This window comes from Labrus mixtus, chromosome 10, assembly GCF_963584025.1.
Source record: "Labrus mixtus chromosome 10, fLabMix1.1, whole genome shotgun sequence".
Taxonomy (NCBI): domain Eukaryota; kingdom Metazoa; phylum Chordata; class Actinopteri; order Labriformes; family Labridae; genus Labrus; species Labrus mixtus.
Window position 1 is genome coordinate 25,907,325 of NC_083621.1, and position 24,066 is coordinate 25,931,390.

Consider the following 24,066-nt stretch of genomic DNA (forward strand, 5'->3'; position numbering starts at 1 on the left):
ACCAATGAGCTGTGAAACTGCAAGGGAATTCAGTGATGTGATCAATATAATAAATTCAGAAATGTTAAACATCTTTTTGTACAGTCTAAGGCCAAATCCAGGGACAAATAAAGTCCCAGCTGTCTACTGTAGGTATTAACTGAGCTGAGTGGAAACTAGTTGAGTCTCAGTGAACATGAGCTTCAGGACCTGATGAAGTTACTTAACTTCAAGTTGTTTACCTGTATGTTCATGATTCCGACCAAAGTACATGGATGACTAATATCTGGGGATATGGAAAGGTTTAATTGATTGAGCTCAATTATCTGTTTTTTGGCCCCCTAAGGGCAAAGGTCAAGAATAAAAGATAATAGACAAACAAAAACTCTGATTTCAGAAGCAACATGTTTCGTTATGCACAGTTAAATAACTCACATTACAGCTGACTTGATAGAGCAGTCCGCCACATTTCGCCCAACAAGCACGCCGGCAATGAAGCAATTTGATTGGCCGGCTCTGCTAGCGTTAAAAAGGGGCGTGGCGTGTAGTCTCTATTAGCAACTAGCTCCCATGTGAGCATTTTGGGATTAGGTTCATCCTGGTCGGTTAGCTTGCAGAAACGAAAACTGATTGTTTACAGCGTATCATTTTCACAACGGGAGTGCCTTGGTGTACTCCTGCTCACCTTCAGTATCTACCAGGCTATGGGAAGGATGATTTAGTGAAGTGGACAGCGGCCTCTCTGTGGACATGGCGCTGATGCTAAGTTAGCTAGTTAGCCGAACAGGCCCGGTAGCTGCGCTGTGGGTATAACAACACTAGCTTATCTAGCCTGTAACACTGTTTGATAGATGCTGTAGTCGCGTTATGAGAATCACTTAATAACAGCGTCGTTAGGCTGAAGGCGAACATTTATTTAGCACTCAAAGTAAGCTGTCGATTTGTTTGGCTAACATGTAGCTAACATGTAGCTTCGGGCATTGTGTGATATGTAGCCATGGTATGCTAACCATCCATTAAGAAAGTTGCTCATTGGTCATAGCGTTACAAGAAAACGTTAGCACAGGTCAATGTGGGCCAGCCAAGTAGATGTGAAATGAAGAGCTACAGCAGTTACATTAGTTATATTTAAAATGTTGTGTTAGCAGGAGTTAAACAGATTATTGTGTTAGCTCACTTTGTTTCAGCTCTGATGCAGATTATATTCTTTAATGATGTAAAGTTTGCAAAGTTGGGAGAGAAACCATGTAACATCACTGAGCTGGTTATAGCCACTTAAAGTTCATGACTTGGAGGTAAAGCTAGTAAAGATGAACCATCCAGGAGTGTTGCCACAGGAGAAGATGGAGCTGGATCTGGACATCCCATCTTCTGTAATCCAAAGCGATGGACACCTGAGGAGATCCAACAGTGCACCCATGATTAATGGCTTAAGGTTATACATATGTCATAGTTTCAGAATGCATTAACTTATAGAAGTGCTTCATGTTTCATTGAAGTTGATACATTATAAGACTCCTGACTTAAAGTTTAAATGTGTCTTTGAAGTGATAACTCCCAAGTGTTCCAGAGAGAGGTCCTGCGAAGCCGGAGAAATAGCACTACAGTGGTCAACAGACCCAACATGGTAAAATATTTGATTAAAAACTAACTATTTTGTCAAGCGTCTAATTGTATTCTTTATAAAATGTTCTTTGACAAACTTCATTCTTTACAGGTCCCATCATCACCCATACGAGTCCCCAGCACCCGACTCCATCAGATCAAACAAGTAAGATTAAGGCCTGTTTTTGTTTTCCACTAGTTTGGGTTTGTATTTTTTGAAAGACGCATGTCAGACCACTGTCTCCCTCTCAAGCCATAGGGAGTGATGGTGTCCAAAGAAACATGCTACAGTAACACATTTTGGAGTTCACAGGGCCATCGATCTTTCAGAATTGACCGTTTGGTAGTATCGGACTCCAACAGAAGAAATGAATACTGTGCTGTTATCTCAGGATGTCGTTCAATCCCATAAGTGAAATGAGATGTGCAGTACAAAGACTTTCTAACCATGACTCCTCTTGTGTGCTCTTGCAGGAGGAGGGTGTAGACGTGATGAACAGAGAAACTGCTCATGAGAGGTAAGCACTGTCTTTACGGATGTAGTTTGTCTTTTTAAGGGATTTAACTTTATAGTTCATTATATGCTAAAAAGAAAAGTCTTATGTCTCGTTTACTTGTGTTTGTGCACACAGGGAAGTTCAAACAGCCATGCAGATGAGCCAATCCTGGGAAGAAAGCCTTAGTCTGGTAAAGCATCACTCTCCACATACATCATGCTGTATATTTATTCTTCTCCTCTGAATCCTTGAAAGTCAGCTGTGATGTACTTTCTAACTGCATGTTTGTACTCTGGGTTTGTCTCTCTTGATTTCTGTGGAGATGACAAGTTAAACAACATGCTAAAGTAACACTTGAGGAGTTAACAGGGCCACCAGTCTCTCAAGGTCAGACTGAGTGGTAGTATAATACTCCGACACGATGAATGACTTTACTACCTCTGTACACAGTACTGTAGAGATGTGATCAATATGTTTTGTTTACTGTGTGTTTTCAGAGTGACAATGATCAGGAGAAATCTGCATCATGTTCTCCAAAGCGCGTAGACTTTGTGCCGGTGTCGCCCGCCCCGTCCCCAACCAGAGGGATAGGAAAAAAGGTAAATATGACCTGTGAATGTTAACACACATACATAACTGGATTAAACTGCTAGTTACTAGATAAAGGTAACAGTTCAAGCCTTTCTGTAGCCTGATTTTCTTAATAACTTCAAATCTGGTTTATTAATATGAAGTATTAGTGTCAGTCTGTAAGACGCACTGAAGCTATTGAACACACAATACTTAAGTGGTACATTTGTTTACTGCAACTTAATAGATCAACTTTCCAATCTTAAAAGCCACAAGATCAATAATTTTCAGCATAGAAATTCTTTTTTTGTTTTTATTACATTCCCTTATCTCTGTTTAATCTTTTAAAGGTGTATACACCTTAAATATTTAATAAAGTAACAAACAATATATGGCACTAGTTAAATAATGAAAATTCGTCATAGCAGATGTAGATGCTGATGTGTTTTTGATGACATCACCATTCTCTGTTTTTGTTTCTTTTTCTCACAAGAAGCAGTGTTTCTCTCCTTCACTACAAATCCTGGTGAGCAGCAATGGCCTAACGCCCAGCCCCATTCCCAGTCCAACACGCCGCTTCAGGTAAGCACCCGCTTTCAGATGGCCATAGTTACTGCAGCTTATTAAATACATGCATAATATAATCTACTGGTGTTACTTTAACTTTACTCCTGATCAGTATACTTGTTTGTAATAGAAATCAGTTCACAGTGAGACTTTAGCACCAGCTGACTCTGTTTTGATTTCCATTTCTCCTCAGTGGCATAGAACATGATTTATTTTGCCTTCATTAATTTATGTTTAAAATCTAAAGGCCATGGTGGAGATATTATTGGAGATCACACTTCACAAAGGTCCAGAAGGAACGAAACATCCTAATTAATTGGTGATTTTTAGAAAGAGTAGTGTGCAGGATTTTTTCTTTTCAATGTGCCATCTTTGATCTAGAAACAAAATGAATGTCTCTCTGGGCTTGGAAAGTAAGATGGAGGGAGATGCAGAAATAAAAGATGGATAGAGGCAATCAGAGCAAGAACAACAATTACAACAACAATAAATAGCATATATTTATCCTAAGAGAAAAGCTTTCTAAATGTAGCTCAGAGTATGGCTGAGTTTGTAAATGTATTGTCTGACATCTTGTGTGACTTCTGTTCTCTTTAGCAGACGGAGTCAAAGCCCGATCAACTGCATCAGAGCCAGCATACTAGGGCCCATGAAACGCAAAGGTGAGCGTGCTGCCACGAGTGAAAGTCTGAAGGAGTTTACTTGATGCTTTTAGAGTAAATGTAATACCTGTTAAAATCCTAACAGACACTTTATAAATGGATAGAAGTGATCCGTGTCATATTTAGACTTTAAGTCCTTTAAGAAAATAAGTGGAGACAGATGGTGCCAAACAGTAAACAGGGTTTATTAATGCCAAAGGTAAGAGTTGTGTTAAAGTGAATTTAGCTTTATTTAGTTCATATTGAAAGACCACTTAAAAACGTAAACCTCTATGTCTGAGGTCATTCAGCTGGTATGTGTTGATTGGGTTTATTGTTAATGGGAAACTGCATCGACTTTTGAGGCTTGAATAAAAATAAGTATATATAATTCAGTTGATTGATTTGACTGTGCAGATCGTTCAGTTTGTTTTCTGTTTAACTGATTGATATTCAATGGGCAATTCTCAAATCAAGCTTTTAGGGACTGTTCGATTTGTAAGAGTAAAACAATGAGATCCTTATATTATATGATTTATTCTCAGATTTGGATAACAACAGAACCCTTTAAACCTAACTGTTTCTGGTAAGAAAACTGCCTTAACTGTTGGGGTCTCTACGCTCTGCAGGGGAGATGGAGACTGAGAGTCAACCTAAGAGGCTCTTCCAGGGTACAACCACTATGCTGTCCTCCGATGTGTCCAACCTGTCAGATCTCACCTGGTAAGACGTGGATCAGTAAAAATAAGCTTAGACATTCACAGTACTGTGAAAGTAACCAGACGACCAGAGTTAACAAGAGTACCTATGATCAGCAGGACACTGAGTGAGACTGTGCCTTTTTGTTTTCAGTTCAACTAGCAACATAAGAAGCAGGGGTGGAGTTTTTGTGTTGAGAAACGACATGTAAGCAAAGACTGTTAGCTGCGCTTGTATGCAGATATCTGCTTAATGACGATAAAGAAAGCTAAATTGTAGTTCAATGCTTGTGAGTTTCAGGATTGAATGTAGGCTCAAATATTTCTGACCCAAGGACGGTTTACTGTGTGAAGTCAAAGCCTGATGAAACACCAGTGCATGATTCTCCTCGTACTACTATAGAGTAAAAACAAAACACTTCTAAACTAAAATAGGACTTGTTAGACCTAGAGTTTACCTTTTAATGTCAAACTTGTAAACAGAGGTTAGATTTACTGATGTTACTCACTGAGATTCTTCTAACAGATGAGTACATGTTTGTTATTATATATCCTATGATTAATTATTAATGACAACAATGAGCTGATCACGTTGTCATATTTTACATGCATACATGATTTTATTTCTTCAAAAAAAAAAAGAAATCACTGACTTTTAATCCCTCCTTGGATGATTTTGGATGTCAGAAGTCTGGACTTTCACAATGTCATAGATATTTTTATTAAGCCACTTCTCTTCGCTTGGACCAGCCTCCAGGAAATGATCAAGTTTTAACACATTTAAACCCCATCCTATGATTACTTTTCTGTTTTTTACATGTTTTTTAAGCTCACAGACAATAGAATCAGATGTGAGATGTAGGTGAGCTCTCTGTCTCCCAGAGTATTTAATGTAAAGGGTAACACTCTGTGTTTGCCAAAGTATCACTTTTTGATAGTCTTAACTCAACATGTTATTCTTTCAGTCACTCCCCAGATTTGCTGGATGGCAGCCTCAGCAGCGTCGGCTCGTCCACAGACTCACCCGGCAAAATGGAGGGAGTGTCGCCTTCCTCGTCCAGCAACTCTCCCTTCGCTTCCCTCCAGGATCTGTCCCCAAAGTGAGCGTGGGACGACTAAAGAAACGACAAAGGAACGGCGCCCCCAGAAGCTTCTCTCCAGGGAACATGTTTCCTCCTCAGACCCTCCATTAGCGCCTCGATTTGGTTAAAGTGGAGCTTTCCATGTTTGTATCTGATGTGTATGGCTACATTTTGGAGAGGTGAGATATGTTTGTGTTCAGGAAATGGAAGCCATGGATGAGATTGAGTGTGCAAGAGGGGAGCCTGGTGAAATCACACAGGCCTGAAGATGCTGTGAGCACCACATGGCTTTCATAGTGAACTTGTGTTCTGAAGTGGATAGGCTGCCGTTTCCCGTCACTGGAGAGACATTGAGCACTGGACATGTAAAGACAGCTGGATGTGTACTTTTCTTTGATTTGTGCTGATGAACTTCTGTCCACAGGCCTCTGTATGTATGCAGTCTGCAAATGTTGTAAGAAAAGATTTAACTTATTGTTTCCCTGCTTTGTTTGTAATTATGTAAATATTAAACTTGTCAAATGTGGTACATAGTTTTAAGTTTGTTATTGGCTGTGAGGTGAATGTGGGCAGAGGTCTTCAACAGCAAAGGTGTTTGTTGTAAAGGAACAAACTTCTGGTTTAGATCTATGGAGGTTTCTATTCTGTTATATTGAAAGTCATTTCAGCACATATTCATATTTTTATGATGGGGGCGGGGAACTGTGGTGGGTTCTTTTTAGGCTTTTATACCCAGTATGCACCTAGTGGTAAATTGTGGCTGAAGTAAAATGGTCTTCACTGTTTGGCTTTCAACACTACAGGTTCCTCTGTATCCTGTGTTCTTGTCAGGATGTTTGTAGATAAACAGAGTATTAAAATTTTTTCTTATTTATAGAAAAAGTATATATAAAAAATGGATGGTGATATTTTATTCCCTAGTAGAAAAACATTGATGTTTTCAGTTACACCGAATCAACTTACTGCTGCAATGTTTAGCAAAAAAACCAAAATGTCACCACCACATCGTGAGTTAAGGACTGCTGTTTCTGCTGTGGATTCATTTTGTATGAACTTCTTGCACATGATATGAACCCTGTGATGTTTCAGCCACTGTGTAAGCCGAGTAAAACTTGACTTTCTTGTAATACAGCCCAGAAATAACAGTATGCAGGAGGTTTAGCCTGTACTGTGATTTCTGCACCTACATGTGCTTTAACTGACACAGCACAAACTTCTTCATGGTTCTGTAGCCTTTAATGAGTTCTGTACAAAAGAGATTGTAAGTCATTTTATGGAAGTGTGCCCTTTAGTTTAAATCTGTGTTTGCAGTTCACTTTGTCTTTTGCTTTCTACAAATCAGAGTGGGCAATGGTCTACTTGTTCTGCTGTTGACAAGATATTTTTTAAGTTTTCTTTTAGGTCATATAAAGCGTTCAGGGCATGAATCTAGTAAATGTTATACTTTGTGTCTGTGATCAAAAGGCTGTCATCTTTTAAGCTGGCTCACATCATGCCCATGCTTTGTTTGACTGCAATCGTAGCAGACATCAGGATTAAATAAATTATTTCTCTGATGTGTCTGTGGAGCTGAATATTCCAGGAAGGTTTTTTTTTTCTGTCTGCAGCACAAGACTCACTCAGACTTGCTTATGTTAACATTATGTGCCATTTATAAACCTCGACTCCTTTGTTACTCAGTGAGAAATTAGCGTAACAAATCGTGTTTCCAGTTTCAAACCGTATATTGTCATTTAATGAACTCCTGAACTTAATAACTTGATCTGTGAACATCGTAACAGACAGCCACATGGATATTTTATTAAATGTTTGGAGCATTGATAGAATACGGCGAACAGAGCATCGCTTTCAAAAGAAGATTTGAACCTTTGGTGACATTTCAAAGAATCTTATTCCTGGAAAAATAAAAAAAACTCAAACACTCTCCAAACATGCATACAAATCATTCAATACTAAAATGACTCAAAACATCAACATAGGGATGGTTACAGGTGAATATCGTAACAAAAGTTTAATGGCTTTATGTACATGTATCATGTTTGCATGTAGATTCCTTCACACTCAGGTTAACCATATTCTGTTACATAATGGCAACTGAAAAATACAGACAGAGTATACAAGGCCAAAATACACTTTCAGTGGCCTCATGTTTCTTCACAGGCCCTGCTCAGAGTCAGCTCCTCTCACACTGCCAATCCTTTGAGCTACACTCAAAGTTCTCTTGTTTGTAACAGGTCAGTAAGTAACGTGTATAGAGCAACACAAATAAGTGGATTAAAATATACTAAAAAATAAGTTTTTGTGGGAAGGTAAAAACTGAACAAGAACCCTATCCCACTACTGTCAGCTGTACTCATTGCAGAGTAGTGCCTCTGGTGTGAGTGTTCTCTTCGCCTTTCTATCGTTTTCCATCCTTCTCTTGGCTCACAGCGTTTCATGTGCGTAAGATGACCATCGTAAGAAGACCTGGAGAAACAATTTTTTTTTATTTAAAATATATAGCTGTCTATTAAAAAAGGATTTTTGAATGTTTTCTTTTCCACTTACCGAGAACATAAGCAGCTACAAGTTTCTTGTTAACACTTAAGTGGAGGTAGACAGGCACAGTAGATTCTTGCTCCCCTAAGGTGGGGAGCATCAGAGCAGCCATACATACCAGGCCAAGCAGCACTGTCAGCAGACTCGGGCCTCCAGCAACAGGTCTGCTCTCTTCAAGGCACAAAAAGCACACAATCAAATAAATCCCCTAGAAAGCCACAAAGGCTTTCAGCCCCAAGCCAACTTATTTCAACTGAATATTAAAGTCAATTACAACTTATTCATTACAATATATGTCAATCAGTTTATGTGTCAAATGCCTAATATACATTCTCCACAGGCCACAAAAATCTGTGTTAAAGACACAATAAGCACCCGTAATTAAGTTTCTAAACATTTGGCGCCATCTAGTGGTAACCCTACATAATCATATTTAATCCTACCTGTCTGAAATGCAGTCTGTTCAAAAAACTCGCTATCTGTAAACTGCTCTTTGAGTCTGCGTTCTTCATCATGGGGTCGAGGGCTGGGTGGCTCCTGTGAGGCAGAGGGCCGAAGTGTGGCTGTCACCTCTTTGCGACCCAAAGCTTTCCGTTGACTCTGCTCGGACACCTGTAGACGGAACTTGTCGTACACCCCGTAATGACATGCCCGGACATCTCTGTGTCTGATTACTCTGTGTGGACAGATTTGACCAGATAGCACATGAAGTTAGCTGTATAAAAAAAAGCATTTGGCAAAATGTACAGTCCAATCTATATTAGTAATCTATAAACAATAAAAACATGGATGGGAATAAACAGGGAAGGTATGTCTTCCGGGACATAACCAAAAAAAAAACAAACAAAAAAAAAACTTACATGTCAACACAACACTGTGGCTTGACAGCTCCGGTGGAATCAACCACAGTGTACTTGTTTGGCGCTGTGCACAGCACTGATACAAGAAAGTACAGATTATTTAGACCAAAGTACGCCATACGTGGATACCCAAATAGGTTGTTTCACTCTGCCAACTGACCTTTGAACTTGAGCGCGAACTCATATGGATTGTAGAGGGTGAGCACCTGCTTGTGAGACGTCTGCTCATCTGCATAGAAGACGAGCTCAGTGGGGAACACGAACACGGGAAGGCTTCCTTCCACCAGCTCAGGCTGTCGATGCTGCTGCTGCATTGGCTCCAGCTGAGCTCTTCCCCTTCCCCGTCCACAGTCTGCCTGGGCCCCCCCACCCCTCTTTCCACAAACTATCAAGCTGTGTAAACTCCCTGTAGGTGGAAGTGGCGCTTGTCCTCAATCATTGCCTCAGAGCCAAAACAAGGAACTGTGAAGAAACATAAGGGATAAATAAATTGTACTGACAAAAGAGGCACTTGTATGGCACTTGTACTTGTATTTTAAATCTCTATTGCCTTGACATTAAATCAGAAACAATGCATTTCATATTCCATTTAAGTAGCCAACAGCTGCTGCCCATCAATGTTTTTTAAACATGACAAATACAATGAATGTTATTACTACTGCCAAACCATTACTGGATTTAGGAGGCCAGTAACACACACATTGACATTAGATAGATAGACAGACAGACAGACAGACAGACAGATTATAGATATATAGATAGATAGACAGACAGACAGACAGATTATAGATAGATATATAGACAGACAGACAGACAGATTATAGATATATAGACAGACAGATTATAGATAGACAGACAGACAGACAATAGATATATAGATAGATAGACAGACAGATAGATTATAGATATATAGATAGACAGACAGACAGACAGACAGACAGATTATAGATATATAGATAGACAGATAGACAGACAGATTATAGATAGACAGACAGACAGATTATAGATATATAGATAGACAGACAGACAGACTATAGATATATAGATAGACAGACAGACAGACAGACTATAGATATATAGATAGACAGACAGACAGATTATAGATAGACAGACAGACAGACAGATAGATTATAGATATATAGATAGACAGACAGACAGACAGATTATAGATATATAGATAGACAGATAGACAGACAGACAGATTATAGATAGACAGACAGACAGACAGATTATAGATATATAGATAGACAGACAGACAGATTATAGATATATAGATAGACAGATAGACAGACAGACAGATTATAGATAGACAGACAGACAGACAGATTATAGATAGATAGACAGACAGACAGACAGACAGACAGATACTTTATTGATCCCGAGGGAAATTCAAAGCATCCAGTAGCAGGTTACAAAGACGTACATGACATGAAACATTTGTTACAAATTAACCACAAAACCGATGCCCCCCCCCCCCAATACATATATATTAACCCGAAAAAAGATTTAAAGAATACCCCTAGATGAATCAAACTTAAACCTGTGCAGTTAAAAATAGTACAAGAAATTATAAAATATAAAATAAAATATATGTGCAATTTAAACAAGAACCTATAAACAGTTGAGGAAAAACATCTGTAATTAAACCTGAATATAAAATATAAAAAGTGTTGACCCTCTGAAGTTGTGTTGTTTATATATGTACAGCAATGTTTAAAAAGAAGAATTATAAAAAAAACAGACATTAAATAACAGTCAGTGCAAACATTAAATGAAAGGAAAGTTTTATGAAACCACATTACTCAGTATTAACTTTTGTATAAGATAACATACCGCTGTTGCAGATTGCACATTTAAATTAATGACAGTGATTCATCAAATTCTTCAGGACTTATTCTCGCACACGAAATTGCAGACAAATGTTGTTGTTGTCGGTTTTTTTTTTTTTGGGGGGGGGGGTTACTTTAATTGTAAGATAGGGCAAGATGGGGAAATTGTAATAAAAGTAAGTTTTTGAGATGTGAAAAGGGAAAGCATTGTTGAACGCCATGTGGCAGGTCATGTGACTCTTGGTGTTTACATGCTGAACTCCAGGAACCTTTCTTGGTGTTGCAACACTTTTGTTCTCCACGTACACACAAAACAAACACAATTAATCCATTATATCATCGACATAAACGCATTTTTCAAGTTCTTGTTAACTGACGTATAAAACATAATGGTTTAGTTTTTAACCGTATTCAGATAAACTGTAGGTAATAATAAAAACAGACGTGAGAAATGACGTGATAATGTGACTATATTAGTTATAAATTCAGCAACAGGGTGTTGTAAATAACGCGTTCGTATCTAATGATTATCCAGAAATCAACCACACAACATGACAGTGTATGACAGAGCAGGAACATGTTGTTTAGCTAATGCTACAGAAGGTAAACGGTAGCTAGCTTTAGCCCCAGATGTTAGCAGATAGCAAACTAACGTTGTCTTCACGTAGTGTCATTACAAACCACGAAACACACACATGTGATACTTAACGGGAAAGCTAGGAGTGAGACTTTACCTTGTTAACAACGCACTGGCTCGTATATCTTTAATGTTATCACTTGTGTTTGGGCTTCAGCTCCCACCCTGCTGTTGTTTCTCACCAGCCTTTTTCTTTGTCAATAATATACTGCAGATCTCGCAATGCATCCTGGGAAGGCAGAGGGCGCAAGAGAACGTGAAGACGTAAACAAAACAGACGTAAAGAATAAAATCATAATATAATAGGATGTATATAATTTAAGCATTTAAACGCCCTAAGTTATTCTTTGCGAAACGCATCCAAATATGAACTGTATTAGACTGAGACATTTTGTCGGTAAGGCATTAATTATAGCTTTTTTTATATTATAAACTACATTTGGGAGATTATATTTTTGAAGTATCTCACCCACAGACCCACTAAAACAGCGAAATTATACTACTGTTCACATTTTACCATTAAATTCACTAGATTATTCACCTTTTCAAAGACAAATGACGTGAAAGCCTAGCTATAAATTACTTTCAGAGCCAGCTTGATGTTGAATTTATTCTAACTGATGGACTGGATGTATCATCAGAACTTGTCTTGGAGAGATCTGGCCCCTTATATGCTACAGGTAGACAATCTAGTGTCTGAGGTTGGCTGGTGACATTCCTCTAATCTTTATATCTGTAACGTATTTTTCCTTATAAATTAATGTGTAGATAAGAGTCGATATAAAATGTTTGTTAGAGAGAGGGAGAGCCAGACAGAGCGAGAGAGAGGTGGCAGGATGCGAGGTAATATGGAAGGAATTTCATTTTCTTCAATGTCATCTCTCTTCAAGCAAATATTATTCTGCATGATCTGAATCATGTACATACCACAGCAAACATGGGCTTACGTACATTTAATACTCACCTAAGACGCAAGGCCTTTATACTACGTAGTACCCTATCTGCCTCGACCTCTTTGTATATATTTATGTATTGTCGGGGGCGTGGTTTATGGAATTGTGCTCAGCCAATGGGGTCGCAGTGAAGGCAGCGGGGCGTTCCATTCTGTTAGGAGCATATATTTATGTATTGTCAGGGGGCGTGGTTTATGGAATTGGGCTCAGCCAATGGGGTCGCAGTGAAGGCAGCGGGGCGTTCCATTCTGTTAGGAGCATATATTTATGTATTGTCAGGGGGCGTGGTTTATGGAATTGTGCTCAGCCAATGGGGTCGCAGTGAAGGGAGGGGGGCGTTCCGTTCCGTTAGGAGCAGAAGTTGAACAGCGCCGAGCTCTAGAAAGGCAGATAGAGAGGGAGCAAAAGCAACGGCCCTCTTCTGGAGGGGGGGGGCTTATTATAACAAATATATACACACATGTGTGAACTGTTTAGCGCACGATAGGTCATATGTGGACAACAGTTATTTTAGAAAAGCATACAACCGCGGCTATACATTTAAAATGCCTATTTTAGTTTTCCTGTTAGACACGTCCGCCTCTATGAATCAGCGCACTTATTTGGGTACGACGTATCTGGACGTTGCTAAAGGCGCGGTTGAGGTCTTTATGAAGGTAAAGAATTATTTTACCCCGATTTTTTTCAGCAAGTACGAGCCGTCGGAGAGCTTAGGATTCCTTGGGCAAGATTGGTCTAAATTAATACATGTTGTTTTGGTTTTGTTTTTTGACAGCTGCGTGCCCGAGACCCGGCTAGTAGAGGCGACAGGTACATGCTAGTTACATTCGATGATCCACCATACGGAGTGAAGGTAATTATTTACATTTGTCAGAGCGAACGTATTTTTCTGATTTTTTATTGTCCCTCTGGTTTGTAGTCAGTGCTGGGCGGCTTCCCGGTGGCGAAAACGGCTATTTTTTTGCTCCATACCCGCAGACCCGGAGCTGCACTGCCTCCGACCATCCAGCGGACATTTTGCTTTTGTGTTGAGAAAAGTCTCAGGCGTTGAGATGGAGGCGGAGAGATTTATTATCGCTTATGACGTCACTATTTTTTTTAAAGTAGAGTGTCCGGATTGGTTAAGGAGCCGGCCAATCATATCCTCCTCCCCCCCCTCCCGTTCCCTCATCCATGCATTTCCATTGGCCAATCTGGGTTGAAAGTTGATAAACCCTTCATCATGAGTTTTTTTTTTTTTTTGCTACTTATGTGAGTTCGCTTGAAGGAAATAATAATTCACATGATAATTAATAGTCATACTATAGTCAAACTCTCCCACGAAAGCAAAAAACAAAATGTATTAATCACTGCAATAATTTCATGGTCAGCCAAGCAACCCCCCACACTAATCTATTAACTCGTCCAATAACCAGGCACACGTTTCTCACTCAACTTTACACAAACATGCACAATAAAACAATATTTCAGACCCACATACATCCCTGAAGTCCTTCATCTACGCCAGTAATCGATCTGTATTTGAAGTCTTGGCTTGCCTAACACTGTCTACAAACACTAAGCTACTCCTACCAAAAAGTGCCAACATGTTCATTAATTAATATTTTTGATTTAGTATCATTTATGCATAATGGTATATCTGTTTTTTAATGACCTATCAAAGGACGACTTTGAGCTCACTGCAGTAGTCCCTAAAACATTATTGCTTTATATTTTTTCTATTCCTTTAGGCACAAACCGTTTGTGGGTCTGAAGTCCCACACTTATGCTCTCATTTTTGTGATGCATTATTCGGAGCGAGTCCAGTCCAATTTTTCATGCATCCCACTGAAATAGCCCTGTGTATAACATTTTAGCCAAATGATCCATTATTTTAATTCTCCTCACATAGAATCATCAAGCTGCTGTTATCTAGAGGGTTTTTTTCCTTGCAAAGTCTGCCCTCATCTCCTCTTCCTCCTGCCTTTCCTCTCTTTGCTATTGCTGTCTGCTTTGTGCAACAACGACTATGATGAAAGGACGAGGTTACACCGAATGGGGCTACTCTGATTGCACAGTTACAGATGCAATAAATTGTTGATGCAGAGGATGAGAGAGAGGAGGTTGGATGAGAAGAAAATAGTAATGTTCTGAAGTCTGAATTATTGAGTAAAGCCTTACTGGCCTACACAATTATCTGTGTCTGGATTTATTACTATGCTGCTTCCCTTGTGAATGTGTTTCCACCTACAGCTCTGCCGGCTCTGTGATGTTGCTTCTATAAAGGTGTCATAATTACCCAACAACAGTCATATACCGCTGTGTGCTTTTCTGGCCTGACTCAGAGCAAACATGTTGATTTTGGCGCTTCGAGTTTTTCTCTCCAACACTTCATCTTTCTCTCTCTCTTTCTCCCTTTCTCTCTCTCTCTCTTTCTCTCACTGTCTCTCTCTGTCTTTAGCCTCTCCCCTCCCTCTCCTCATGGAGGAAGTGGTAAGCTCGCAGGTCATCCTTAGATTAAGCATGAAGCTGCAGCAGTAAGGTCCTTGACCCCGCTGTAGAAAAGTCCATCAGCAGTGACATGGCCACATCCTCTCCTGTGGGAGTATGTCTCTGTCACAGAGGACATGCAGCAGTGGGAAGTGTATTTTTGGATGCTTGTCATGAATGAGATTAGACTCTTTCTTAAACAGAAACATCCAGCTCAAATGTTGGCCTGCTTTTCAACAATATTATCTTCTATTTCCAGAGCTTGACATAACCTGATTTGATTTAATGGTTGCTCTGGTGTCGCATTGCACAGAAACAGTTGGTGTTTATAACTCCTTTTACCAATGGTGGCTGTCCATGAACAAAGCTCATTCTGTTTTTCTTACTAATACCATAGAATAGGTATCTGTGGGTGTGGATCTATTTTGGTTTGCGGCTACTCTCGCCCGTTTTTAATAGCTGTTTGTTCTGCAGTTCATTCACCACACTGTGCGTTGTATGTATTTCAGGCAGGCTGGAAGGAGAATCATGCCACCTTCATGTGCGAGCTGAAGAACCTGCAGGCGTCTGGGCTAACTACCTTAGGCCACGCTCTCCGCACAGCCTTTGACCTGCTTAACCTCAACCGCCTTGTCTCAGGCATCGACAACTATGGACAGGTATTTGATGCCAAAATACAATGATGCGTTTCTTTTGCAGCAGTCTCACCCTAATTAAAACATTTTGAATAATATTTAAGGCCCTAAAAACACCGATCAACACGATGGTGACATCTCTTTTTTTGTCATTGTTAAGATGTGTTACATCACACTGACTGTCAAGAACTTTAATTTGATATGTAATTAGTTTGCCCTGTGTAAGTCCGGTGAACTGCAGATTCAATATGTTGTTCTGTGACATTTATTTATGTAAGCAATAAGCAGGCGAGGCTATGATCAGCATTCCGTGCAGAATTTAAAATAGTCAGAATAATGTGTGAGTAGGACTAAAAAACCCAGAGGGAAGTAAATAAAAAGAGAGACACTCTTGGGGGAAATGAAGTGCTCATATCAAGGCATGGTTAAGTCAGCTGCACGACAAAAATGTATTTTCCTGATGTAGCTGTATCATTCAGTATATGTGGGCTTTCCCTGGATTAATAAAGGTTTATGAATGTAACAAAGCTTTCAGCAGGCTCTTCTTTATTCATTTAACTGGAGACAAAGAGAAGATTATTGACTTTTCACTGCAGCTTATTCCAGTCTGTCCTGCCTCAGTGAGCCCCTTCTTGAAACACAGATAGATTACTACTCTCAAGTAACGATACAAGCTGGGGGTTGTTAATCTACTTAGGTATTCTATGTGTGTTTGAACTAGACAGGACTGACCCCCGCAGTACAGTGGTATAGACCTCTGTCTTTAAATGTGTAACACAAGGACACTTTGCAGTGTACAGCTTCAAGACTAAAGGCTGCAACATACTCTTCACTTTAGCATGCAGGCGGTTATCAGAGGTGTGGAGCTAATACAATAAAATAGTGAAACAGCACACCTGTCTTTTGAAACACAGAACTTGTACCATGACTGAAGTGAGAAACTGAGAAAGAAATCAGACCGGTGGGAAAGAATGGGGTCACTGTTTGCCTGAGCCTGGATTAAATTGCTGCATGTTACTGTTTCTCTCTCAGGGCCGCAACCCCTTCTTCCTCGAGCCATCCGTGATCATAACTATCACTGATGGGAACAAGCTGACACACAGCTCTGGGGTGCCCGACGAGGTGAGAGACACTTTTAGCGATGGTATTGTGTACTTCTGTGTCCTGACTGAAAAACCTATCATCACTTTTCTCTACCCTGTCTGTTGTCCAGCTGCACCTGCCCCTCAACTCTCCATTGGCAGGCAGTGAGCTGACCAAAGAGCCTTTTCGCTGGGACCAACGTCTGTTTGCACTGGTACTGAGGCTGCCAGGAGCAACCACGCCAGACAGCGAGCAGCTCGGCAGTGTCCCTACAGATGAGTCTGCCATCACCCAGATGTGTGAAGTCACTGGAGGTTTGGCAGTTTCTTATTTTGGTGCACCAGTTATTTTCATTCTGTTTTACGGTAGGACTAATTCATTCTGTTATATATGATAGTAATGCCTCCTGGTCTCTCTTAGGGCGATCTTACTGTGTGCGGACACAGAGGATGTTGAACCAGTGTCTGGAGTCTCTGGTCCAAAAAGTTCAAAGTGGTGTTGTCCTTAATTTTGAGAAGACGGGTCCAGATCCGCCTCTTGTTGGAGAAGGTGAGTGTTTGGGCTCACTGAATGAACACAAGTCTTAACAGTTTGGCATACCTCGAACATCTGGCCGTGGTAGGGCCCCGTCAAGTTTGAGAGTGTTAACTTGGGTTGTTGGTTTTTGGTTGAGAATGTTTTTCTCTCCTTTATTGTACCTTCTGTTCTTTACAGAGAGCTCGGTGGAGTCAAGTCGTCCTGTACCCTCCTTCAGCTCACAGGCATGGCACAGCTGCCACAAACTCATCTATGTGCGACCCAACCCAAAAACAGGAGTTCCAGTCGGGCATTGGCCCATACCAGAGTCCTTCTGGCCGGACCAGAATTCTCCCACCCTGGTGAGCAGAGAGAGGCTAACAATATCTCAGCTGCAGCTTTAGCCTGTCAACCTGCAGGTTACCTCTAAAAGATGTTTTTTTAATGTGTATAAATACTCAATAACTCTCTGGACTGTCTTAGACATCTAACTGTAATCAAGTGTCTAAGTAGGAAAATTAATGTTTTGATATCCATCATGTGCATCATCTTAACATGGGTTGAAACCATGCATAAATATGTCGAACAAGCAAATCACTTAACTTCATTTTCTGCTCACAGCCTCCTCGCTCTGCACATCCCATGGTGCGTTTCTCGTGCGTGGACTGTGAGCCAATGGTGATCGACAAGCTTCCCTTCGACAAGTATGAACTAGAGCCATCTCCACTCACCCAGTTCGTTTTGGAGAGGAAGTCCCCACACATGTGCTGGCAGGTATGGCAGATATTCACACTCCCCTCAGCTCCCCTGGCATCTATCAACTGTCACCGGCTCTGCCCCCAAGGACTTTTCTGAACACCAGTAATAATGAGTCTGCTAGATTTATCTAAAGTCATTTATCTGAGTCAGCAATGAGCCTCACATCTGACGCTTTGTTACTAACAATCAACTAATGTTTATCTCTTCCTTTGTTTATATCCACAGGTGTTTGTTAGCAGCAGTGCAAAGCAAAATGACATTGGGCAACCATTTGGTTACCTTAAAGCCAGCACCACTCTCACCTGTGTCAACCTGTTTGTCATGCCTTACAACTATCCCGTCCTCCTTCCACTACTTGGTAAGACATGTTTCTGGGTCACTTCATATATTTCAGTCCTCATAACAATAAATTAAATACACTTTGTTCTCTAATAATTCTGTACAATTAATAGGTGTTAAGGGGATAAGGCATTTTATGAAGCCCATGGAAGTGAATGCTTTTAGGCTCTTCTATCATCACCTGTATTTGTACAGGTGATGTCAGCCCTGCAGCAACTTTATTAACAGACACTCCGTTGTTTTGTCTCCTTTCAGATGACTTGTTTAAAGTGCACAAACTAAAACCGAACCTCAAGTGGCGACAGGCTTTTGAGATGTACCTGAAGACAATGCCTCCATACTACCTCATGGTAAAGTGCCTTTAGTATTTGTTAAGGACATGTGTTGATACTCTTTTTTTTTATAAAACACTTACTGTATTCTCTTGCTTTCTTCTGACAGCCCTTAAAAAAGGCCTTGAGGATGATGGGGGCACCTAATCTTATTGCAGACACCATGGACTGTGGCCTGAGCTACAGTGTTATCTCCTATTTGAAGAAGCTCAGTCAGCAGGTAAAAACTCATTGACTACAGGTTCCCTTTAAAACAGTTCTGAGGAATGTGATCGTTATTGTATGAAGTGTGAGGCACAAAATAGTGCACAACACAGCACGCGTCTCATTGCTAAATTCTGACTGACACGGTGCTTAAGTTGTGTAAGTAGCACATTTACTCTAAATGTCTTTGATGTGTTTGTGCTGTTAACAGAGTCCTCTCCTTACCAAAGTCTCATATCCGTCTGCACTAATGCATCGGACCAGACAGTTGTTGAAAGTTGTGCTCCTGTCCCTCCTTTGTGTGTATTCAGGCAAAGATGGAATCTGATCGTCTGATCGTCTCTGTTGGGAAAAAAGCTCCACAAGAAACTGGCATCAAGGTGAAGAACCACTCCAACTCCCTCTCTCTGGCCTACCGCCAGGACTTCAAGCAGTTGCTACAAGGAATCACTGGGGAGGGGCCTCTACGCCTTGTGGACCTCAACTTCAAAGAGTTTGCTGGCTTCCAGATCGCCCTGCTCAACAAGGTAGATGTTAGACAGAAATTACACTCTGTGTGTGTGTGTGTGTGTGTGTGTGTGTGTGTGTGTGTGTGTGTGTGTGTGTGTGTGTGTGTGTGTGTGTGTGTGTGTGTGTGTAAAGTTACAGGAAAATGTTTGATCATTTTTCTCTGACCAAAAAATGCGAATGTATGTTTTTACAGGATTTAAAACCTCAAGCTTATCGAAATGCCTACGACATCCCGAGGCGGAACCTTCTGGATCAACTCACTCGAATGCGCTCCAATTTGCTACGGACATCACAGAAACTCATCCGAGGACAAGACGAAGGTATAAAATCCTACCAAAGAAAATGTAGAGTTAGTTTAGTTTGAGTTGAAAACTTCACTCTCCCCCCTGTTCTGATGAAAGAGTAGCACTCACTGAATACATGTCTTGAATCAAAGCAAATCCAATTTAACATTTTTTAAATTGTTTATGTAAAGACTGCACTGAAACGTGCATGATTGGATGTTTAATAAAAATGTTTTCTGTGGTTTCAGACTACCTGCACAGTATTCCTGTGGCTCAGATGGGAAACTATCAGGAGTACCTAAAAATGACGACGTCTCCGCTGAGAGAGATCGACCCTGACCAACCGAAACGCCTTCACACATTTGGGAATCCTTTCAAGCAGGATAAGAAGGTAAAAGATATATCAACACAAAGGACTGGCAGATACTACCCTTAAGTTATGTTTGCTTTTCTTTAACAAGCTCTTTTATTATGTTTATCTCAGGGCATGATGATCGATGAGGCCGATGAGTTTGTTGCAGGCCCTCAAAATAAGAAAAGAGGAAATTCTGGCGATTCCAACTCAGGCATTACTATGAAGAGAAGGCGGAGTATGTCCCCGTTACTGCGACGACCACAGACCCCTCCAGGAAGCACAAACAACATGGCGGTGGGGAAGAGTCCAGTAGCTGTTTCAGGGCAGCAGAGCCTCCTCAAAGCCGTCCCACAGACCAAAGGTAGAATGAAGACGTCCTGATAAAGGAAAACAAACACACAATCACTGCCACAATTAATACGAGCCATTCATGGAAAAATGTTGCACAGATTGAACTGAACGCTTGTATTCACTTTGTATTTGTTTGCCACAGGAGTAGAAGGCAACGACACGGGAGGCATTGAGACTAATGGGGACAGCGTTCTTGGCTCTGAGTCGGGGGAGATGTGGCCCTCTGAGATGGACACTGAAACAGAGGATCCGCCTTCACTGAGCCTAGAGGAGAAGGCCGGGTTGTGTGAAGCAGAGGGGGAAGAGGACAGCAACATGATCGAGGAGACGCTGCTAGAAGAGCAACTAGATGAGCAGCCATTGGAGGAGAAACTCGACTATGACAGACTGAGTCCACAGAGCCTGCTTGAGGACCCTGAATCTGACCCTGCAGTACTTGAGACTATATATATAGCCCCACTAGATGGCAGCCAAGCAGAGTTGAGGAGCCGGATTATCAAGGAAGTCCGCAAACCTGGAAGAAGTGAGTATGAAATGATGCGTCTTTTTATTCAAGCCTGTTGAAAAAAGTTTCACATTGGAAGACAATTGGCCGTCTCCTGATCTCTTTGTTTCCCCTCAGACTATGAGGCAATACTTGGAATACTGCAGCACCTGAGAGGACCAGTTAACGTCCAGAAGTACTTCATCCAATATGCTATCAGAGAGGCTGTCAGGTAAGAGACAAGTTTTTCACACATGCAAAAAAAACTCCTTCGTATTGAGCTGCATACCACAAAGGTCCAAACATTTCACCCTGACGTCACCCCTTTAAACTGCCTAGTCAGATTTCAACATGAAGTCAGGGATTGCTGAGGTGTAAACGCAGCAGGAAATATTCAGGAAAATTCCAGACAAGCGAGTGGGCAGGGTTGATGATGTTTGTATCACCAACTGGTGCGCTCCTCAACAAAGACAACTTTGTGCACGTAACACTCACCAGTAGAGGTGGGGAACATTTTTATTTATTTCAAGGTTCTTATCTTCTGAGATTTGAAATAGATTAATAACTTCCCAAAAAACTTCTTTTTTTTTTTTTTTTGCCTTATTAGTCACTCCATGCGCCGTAGCACTCAAGTGCTATGGCTAGCTCTTTAACTCAGTAGAATGCCAAATGGAGCAGCAAGAAATTCAGCCAGTATCACAGATGACTGGACTAGATCCTGATGTACTAAGTATGTACTAATTCATAAATAGACTTTGAACCATGAATCAAAAATAGACTCTCAGTCAAATTGTGACCACAAGAATCAGAATCGAAATCGAATCGTGAGTCCCATCCCTACTGACACTGAATGTTCTTTTCCACTTGTTTTTGTTACTGTGAAAACACAGAATTTATTTGAAGGCAAGAAAAATGCCATTACAGTTTTGTACCCGCAGCATCTGCCATTTTTTTTTACTTTGCAGCATCATTTTTTACGTCATGCCTCATGCTGTGGGGGACATACTGTATGTGAATCTGCAACTCAGGAAGATGTCAGGAGCAGGCTGTCTTTAAATTGTCTACACATTTTCAGGAGTCCATGTGTGAAAACAGCTAATAGTAGCTAGTAGCCAATATGAGTGAAGGGAATGAGTTCTTGAATCTGTCCCTGACACATAACATGCCTGTCCTGCCTGCGTCACTGTTAGTCACATTATATTGAAGTTTTAGTGTCCTTGGAGGACTGCAGCTATTAACAATGACACATAACCACCTTTCAGTTCATGTTTTATCAGGTACACCGACATTAATCTTCCATGTTTTTTCTCCGGCAGGTTCAAGAAGCGGGTTCTGATCCAGCAGCTGGAGACGGCCCTCACTGATCTGGAAGAGAAGCAAACAACAACTCCACAGCTTCTCAATGACAATGGCAGTTAGTACTGAACCATTTGTCTTTTTGTTACTGGTAAAATGAAAGAAGCTCCTCCTTTCTGATGTGTTTTCTGTTGACCATTCACCACCATGAAAGAGATGTTCCTGTTGATTGAAAAATGTGGGTACTGAAGGGGGGGGAAAGACCAATGCACTGATAGCAGCAGCTCCCAACTCCCCGTGTGCTGTTCCATCACATCCTGTTAGAGGCAGATGGTAGGGGATTGAACTGGAGGAGAGCCTTCAGGACAGATCCACTGAGGATTATTACAGAGACTTTGAATATAATCCTCATTATATTGATGGATGCCTTAAACATACATATGGCTTTGTCTGTATCAGCACATTGTTTAGAGCAGAAACACACACTTAACACTCCTTTAGAGAGATACACAATAAGCTGTGAGATCCTCATGTGGCACATGATGGACAGAGTCCTTCCTGGTGTTATTCCTCCATAACTGATCTTCTTCAGCTGGTCTGAAAAAGGTTTGTATGACTGCAACCATTCTTTAAAACTGTAAAACATGTGGGTGGAAAGAATCTGAGTATTAACATATATTTTTAATTTGATGTTGTAGTAAAACCTAAATATAATGTGATATTTAAAGACATCTGTATCTCAGTGGGAACATTTGTGGTTAAATGATAATCTACTATCATCTGAATATTCCATTGACAAACCATTGAAAGTTAGAAGACGATGTTGGAAACTCCAAATCCAGTCATTAAAAAACAGACTTGTAAAGAAAAGGTACATTTCTAAAGCCTGCGATACATTTCACATTAACAAACCCTAATCAGAACTGTCTCAGTAAAACAAAGATTCACTTTCACAGATGTCTTTTTTTTATCAGATTGAATTGTCTCTTAAACGGCCTCACTCCCTTTGTTTGACTCGACACATTTAGTCATTTTAACAGCTGCAGTTGATAAACAACAATAACCACATATCACTGTTTACTGTCAGCACGCGTCGTCTTCATGTCCATTAAAAATACCTTCCTTATAATCAGTGTTTACTGCTCTCCTAACTGAGCATCAATATCCTTCTACCTGCCATTACAACAGTACATGAGGTTTGTGAAGTTACTAAAAGTTGACTCATCTCACAGACACGCAGAGTCCTGTGAAATCCCCCTCCAGAGCATCACAAACACTCCATTGATTTCAAGAATAATGACTTTATTGGGAGGAATTTCTGCATCGGTCCAGGCTCAGCTGACAGACACCTGCTGGATATCTGCCCTCTGCTGCTTTTTACATCAACCCAAGTCGATGTAAAAACAAAGAAAGGAAAAATAAATCATCTTTGTTGATCTTTTTTATGACATATGTACACTACTTTTTAATGTTCATAACGACTATAGATTATTTTTTTGTGAATTTGTTTTATGTTTTTCAGAGTATAAGACATATTTTGGATGACATGTTTAAAGCCAATTTTGTAAACTGTTAAATACATATATAAAATGGAAGGTTTCATCAACCTTTTTTTTCCACAAAACAAAAATAAACCTCAGGTAGAATGGTTTTCTGTGTGTGGTTGTCACTTTGTCTTGTTGTACTTTTAATATTCAGAGATTCACCTTCAGTAAAAAGATCAATATGTTGTGATCCTCAGTCAGCTAAGTAATATTTCTGAGTGTATTTCTTTTTATAGGAGCAGAGGAGGGCGTCCACACTACCTGCAGCACTCCCAAAACCATTTTGGGCTTTCATCCCTTTTTCACAAAACGATGTTCACTTGTCACTCATTACATGTAGAGGTGCTGCTTGCCAACAGACAAGGTAGGCAACTGCTTGAGGCCCCGGGCTAGTAGGGGCCCCCCTAAACCAGTGCAGTGGCTCAAAATGTGCAAAGTTTGCAATGACA

At 40.5% G+C, this 24,066-nt stretch overlaps 3 protein-coding genes and 2 non-coding genes across 8 annotated transcripts; 4 read left to right on the plus strand and 1 right to left on the minus strand.

Annotated features, from left to right (window-relative positions):
* Positions 1–68: 68 nt before the first annotated feature.
* pabir2 (PABIR family member 2) lies at positions 69–7,195 on the plus strand. 4 transcript variants are annotated; one of them, XM_061048863.1, is made up of 10 exons: positions 69–1,414; positions 1,528–1,606; positions 1,697–1,750; positions 2,059–2,102; positions 2,217–2,271; positions 2,579–2,680; positions 3,145–3,233; positions 3,816–3,880; positions 4,489–4,582; positions 5,523–7,195. In XM_061048863.1, the coding sequence occupies exons 1-10, from the start codon at positions 1,290–1,292 to the stop codon at positions 5,659–5,661; spliced, it is 846 nt and encodes a 281-aa protein (XP_060904846.1). In that variant the 5' UTR covers positions 69–1,289; the 3' UTR covers positions 5,662–7,195. The 4 variants fall into 4 exon arrangements, with proteins under 4 accessions (XP_060904846.1, XP_060904848.1, XP_060904847.1 ...); XM_061048865.1 differs by having other exon boundaries at positions 3,819–3,880; XM_061048864.1 differs by having other exon boundaries at positions 3,148–3,233.
* LOC132982614 (small nucleolar RNA U109) lies at positions 1,807–1,949 on the plus strand. The gene has a single exon (XR_009674728.1). It is a non-coding gene; the product is annotated as a small nucleolar RNA U109 (small nucleolar RNA).
* On the plus strand, positions 2,359–2,503 carry LOC132982613 (small nucleolar RNA U109). Its single transcript, XR_009674727.1, has one exon. It is a non-coding gene; the product is annotated as a small nucleolar RNA U109 (small nucleolar RNA).
* A 420-nt stretch (positions 7,196–7,615) lies between the features above and the next one.
* Positions 7,616–11,755, minus strand: mospd1 (motile sperm domain containing 1). Its single transcript, XM_061048867.1, has 6 exons — positions 11,601–11,755; positions 9,198–9,499; positions 9,038–9,113; positions 8,621–8,853; positions 8,187–8,348; positions 7,616–8,105 (listed from the first exon to the last, which is right to left on the minus strand). The coding sequence occupies exons 2-6, from the start codon at positions 9,349–9,351 to the stop codon at positions 8,074–8,076; spliced, it is 657 nt and encodes a 218-aa protein (XP_060904850.1). The 5' UTR covers positions 9,352–9,499; positions 11,601–11,755; the 3' UTR covers positions 7,616–8,073.
* Positions 11,756–12,829: 1,074 nt separating this feature from the next.
* ints6l (integrator complex subunit 6 like) lies at positions 12,830–23,723 on the plus strand. The gene is made up of 18 exons (XM_061048870.1): positions 12,830–13,112; positions 13,232–13,309; positions 15,435–15,584; positions 16,593–16,682; positions 16,774–16,957; positions 17,064–17,192; positions 17,358–17,521; positions 17,781–17,933; positions 18,144–18,276; positions 18,513–18,607; positions 18,699–18,809; positions 19,105–19,320; positions 19,497–19,623; positions 19,836–19,978; positions 20,072–20,303; positions 20,436–20,816; positions 20,916–21,009; positions 22,094–23,723. The coding sequence occupies exons 1-18, from the start codon at positions 13,002–13,004 to the stop codon at positions 22,194–22,196; spliced, it is 2,694 nt and encodes an 897-aa protein (XP_060904853.1). The 5' UTR covers positions 12,830–13,001; the 3' UTR covers positions 22,197–23,723.
* The last annotated feature ends 343 nt before the right edge of the window (positions 23,724–24,066 follow it).

Excerpts from the sequence above, each read along its gene's own strand:
- pabir2 (XM_061048863.1), top strand. The coding sequence starts at position 1,290 with ATGAACCATCCAGGAGTGTTGCCACAGGAGAAGATGGAGCTGGATCTG. Across the intron at positions 3,234-3,815 it reads AGTCCAACACGCCGCTTCAG|CAGACGGAGTCAAAGCCCGA; the intron begins GTAAGCACCCGC and ends TGTTCTCTTTAG. Across the intron at positions 4,583-5,522 it reads AACCTGTCAGATCTCACCTG|TCACTCCCCAGATTTGCTGG; the intron begins GTAAGACGTGGA and ends TTATTCTTTCAG.
- mospd1 (XM_061048867.1), bottom strand. The coding sequence starts at position 9,351 with ATGCAGCAGCAGCATCGACAGCCTGAGCTGGTGGAAGGAAGCCTTCCC. Across the intron at positions 8,349-8,620 it reads ACAGACTGCATTTCAGACAG|AGAGCAGACCTGTTGCTGGA; the intron begins GTAGGATTAAAT and ends TGTGCCTTGAAG. Across the intron at positions 8,106-8,186 it reads TGTAGCTGCTTATGTTCTCG|GTCTTCTTACGATGGTCATC; the intron begins GTAAGTGGAAAA and ends TTGTTTCTCCAG.
- ints6l (XM_061048870.1), top strand. The coding sequence starts at position 13,002 with ATGCCTATTTTAGTTTTCCTGTTAGACACGTCCGCCTCTATGAATCAG. Across the intron at positions 18,608-18,698 it reads TGCCTCCATACTACCTCATG|CCCTTAAAAAAGGCCTTGAG; the intron begins GTAAAGTGCCTT and ends TTCTTCTGACAG. Across the intron at positions 19,979-20,071 it reads CTTTCAAGCAGGATAAGAAG|GGCATGATGATCGATGAGGC; the intron begins GTAAAAGATATA and ends TGTTTATCTCAG.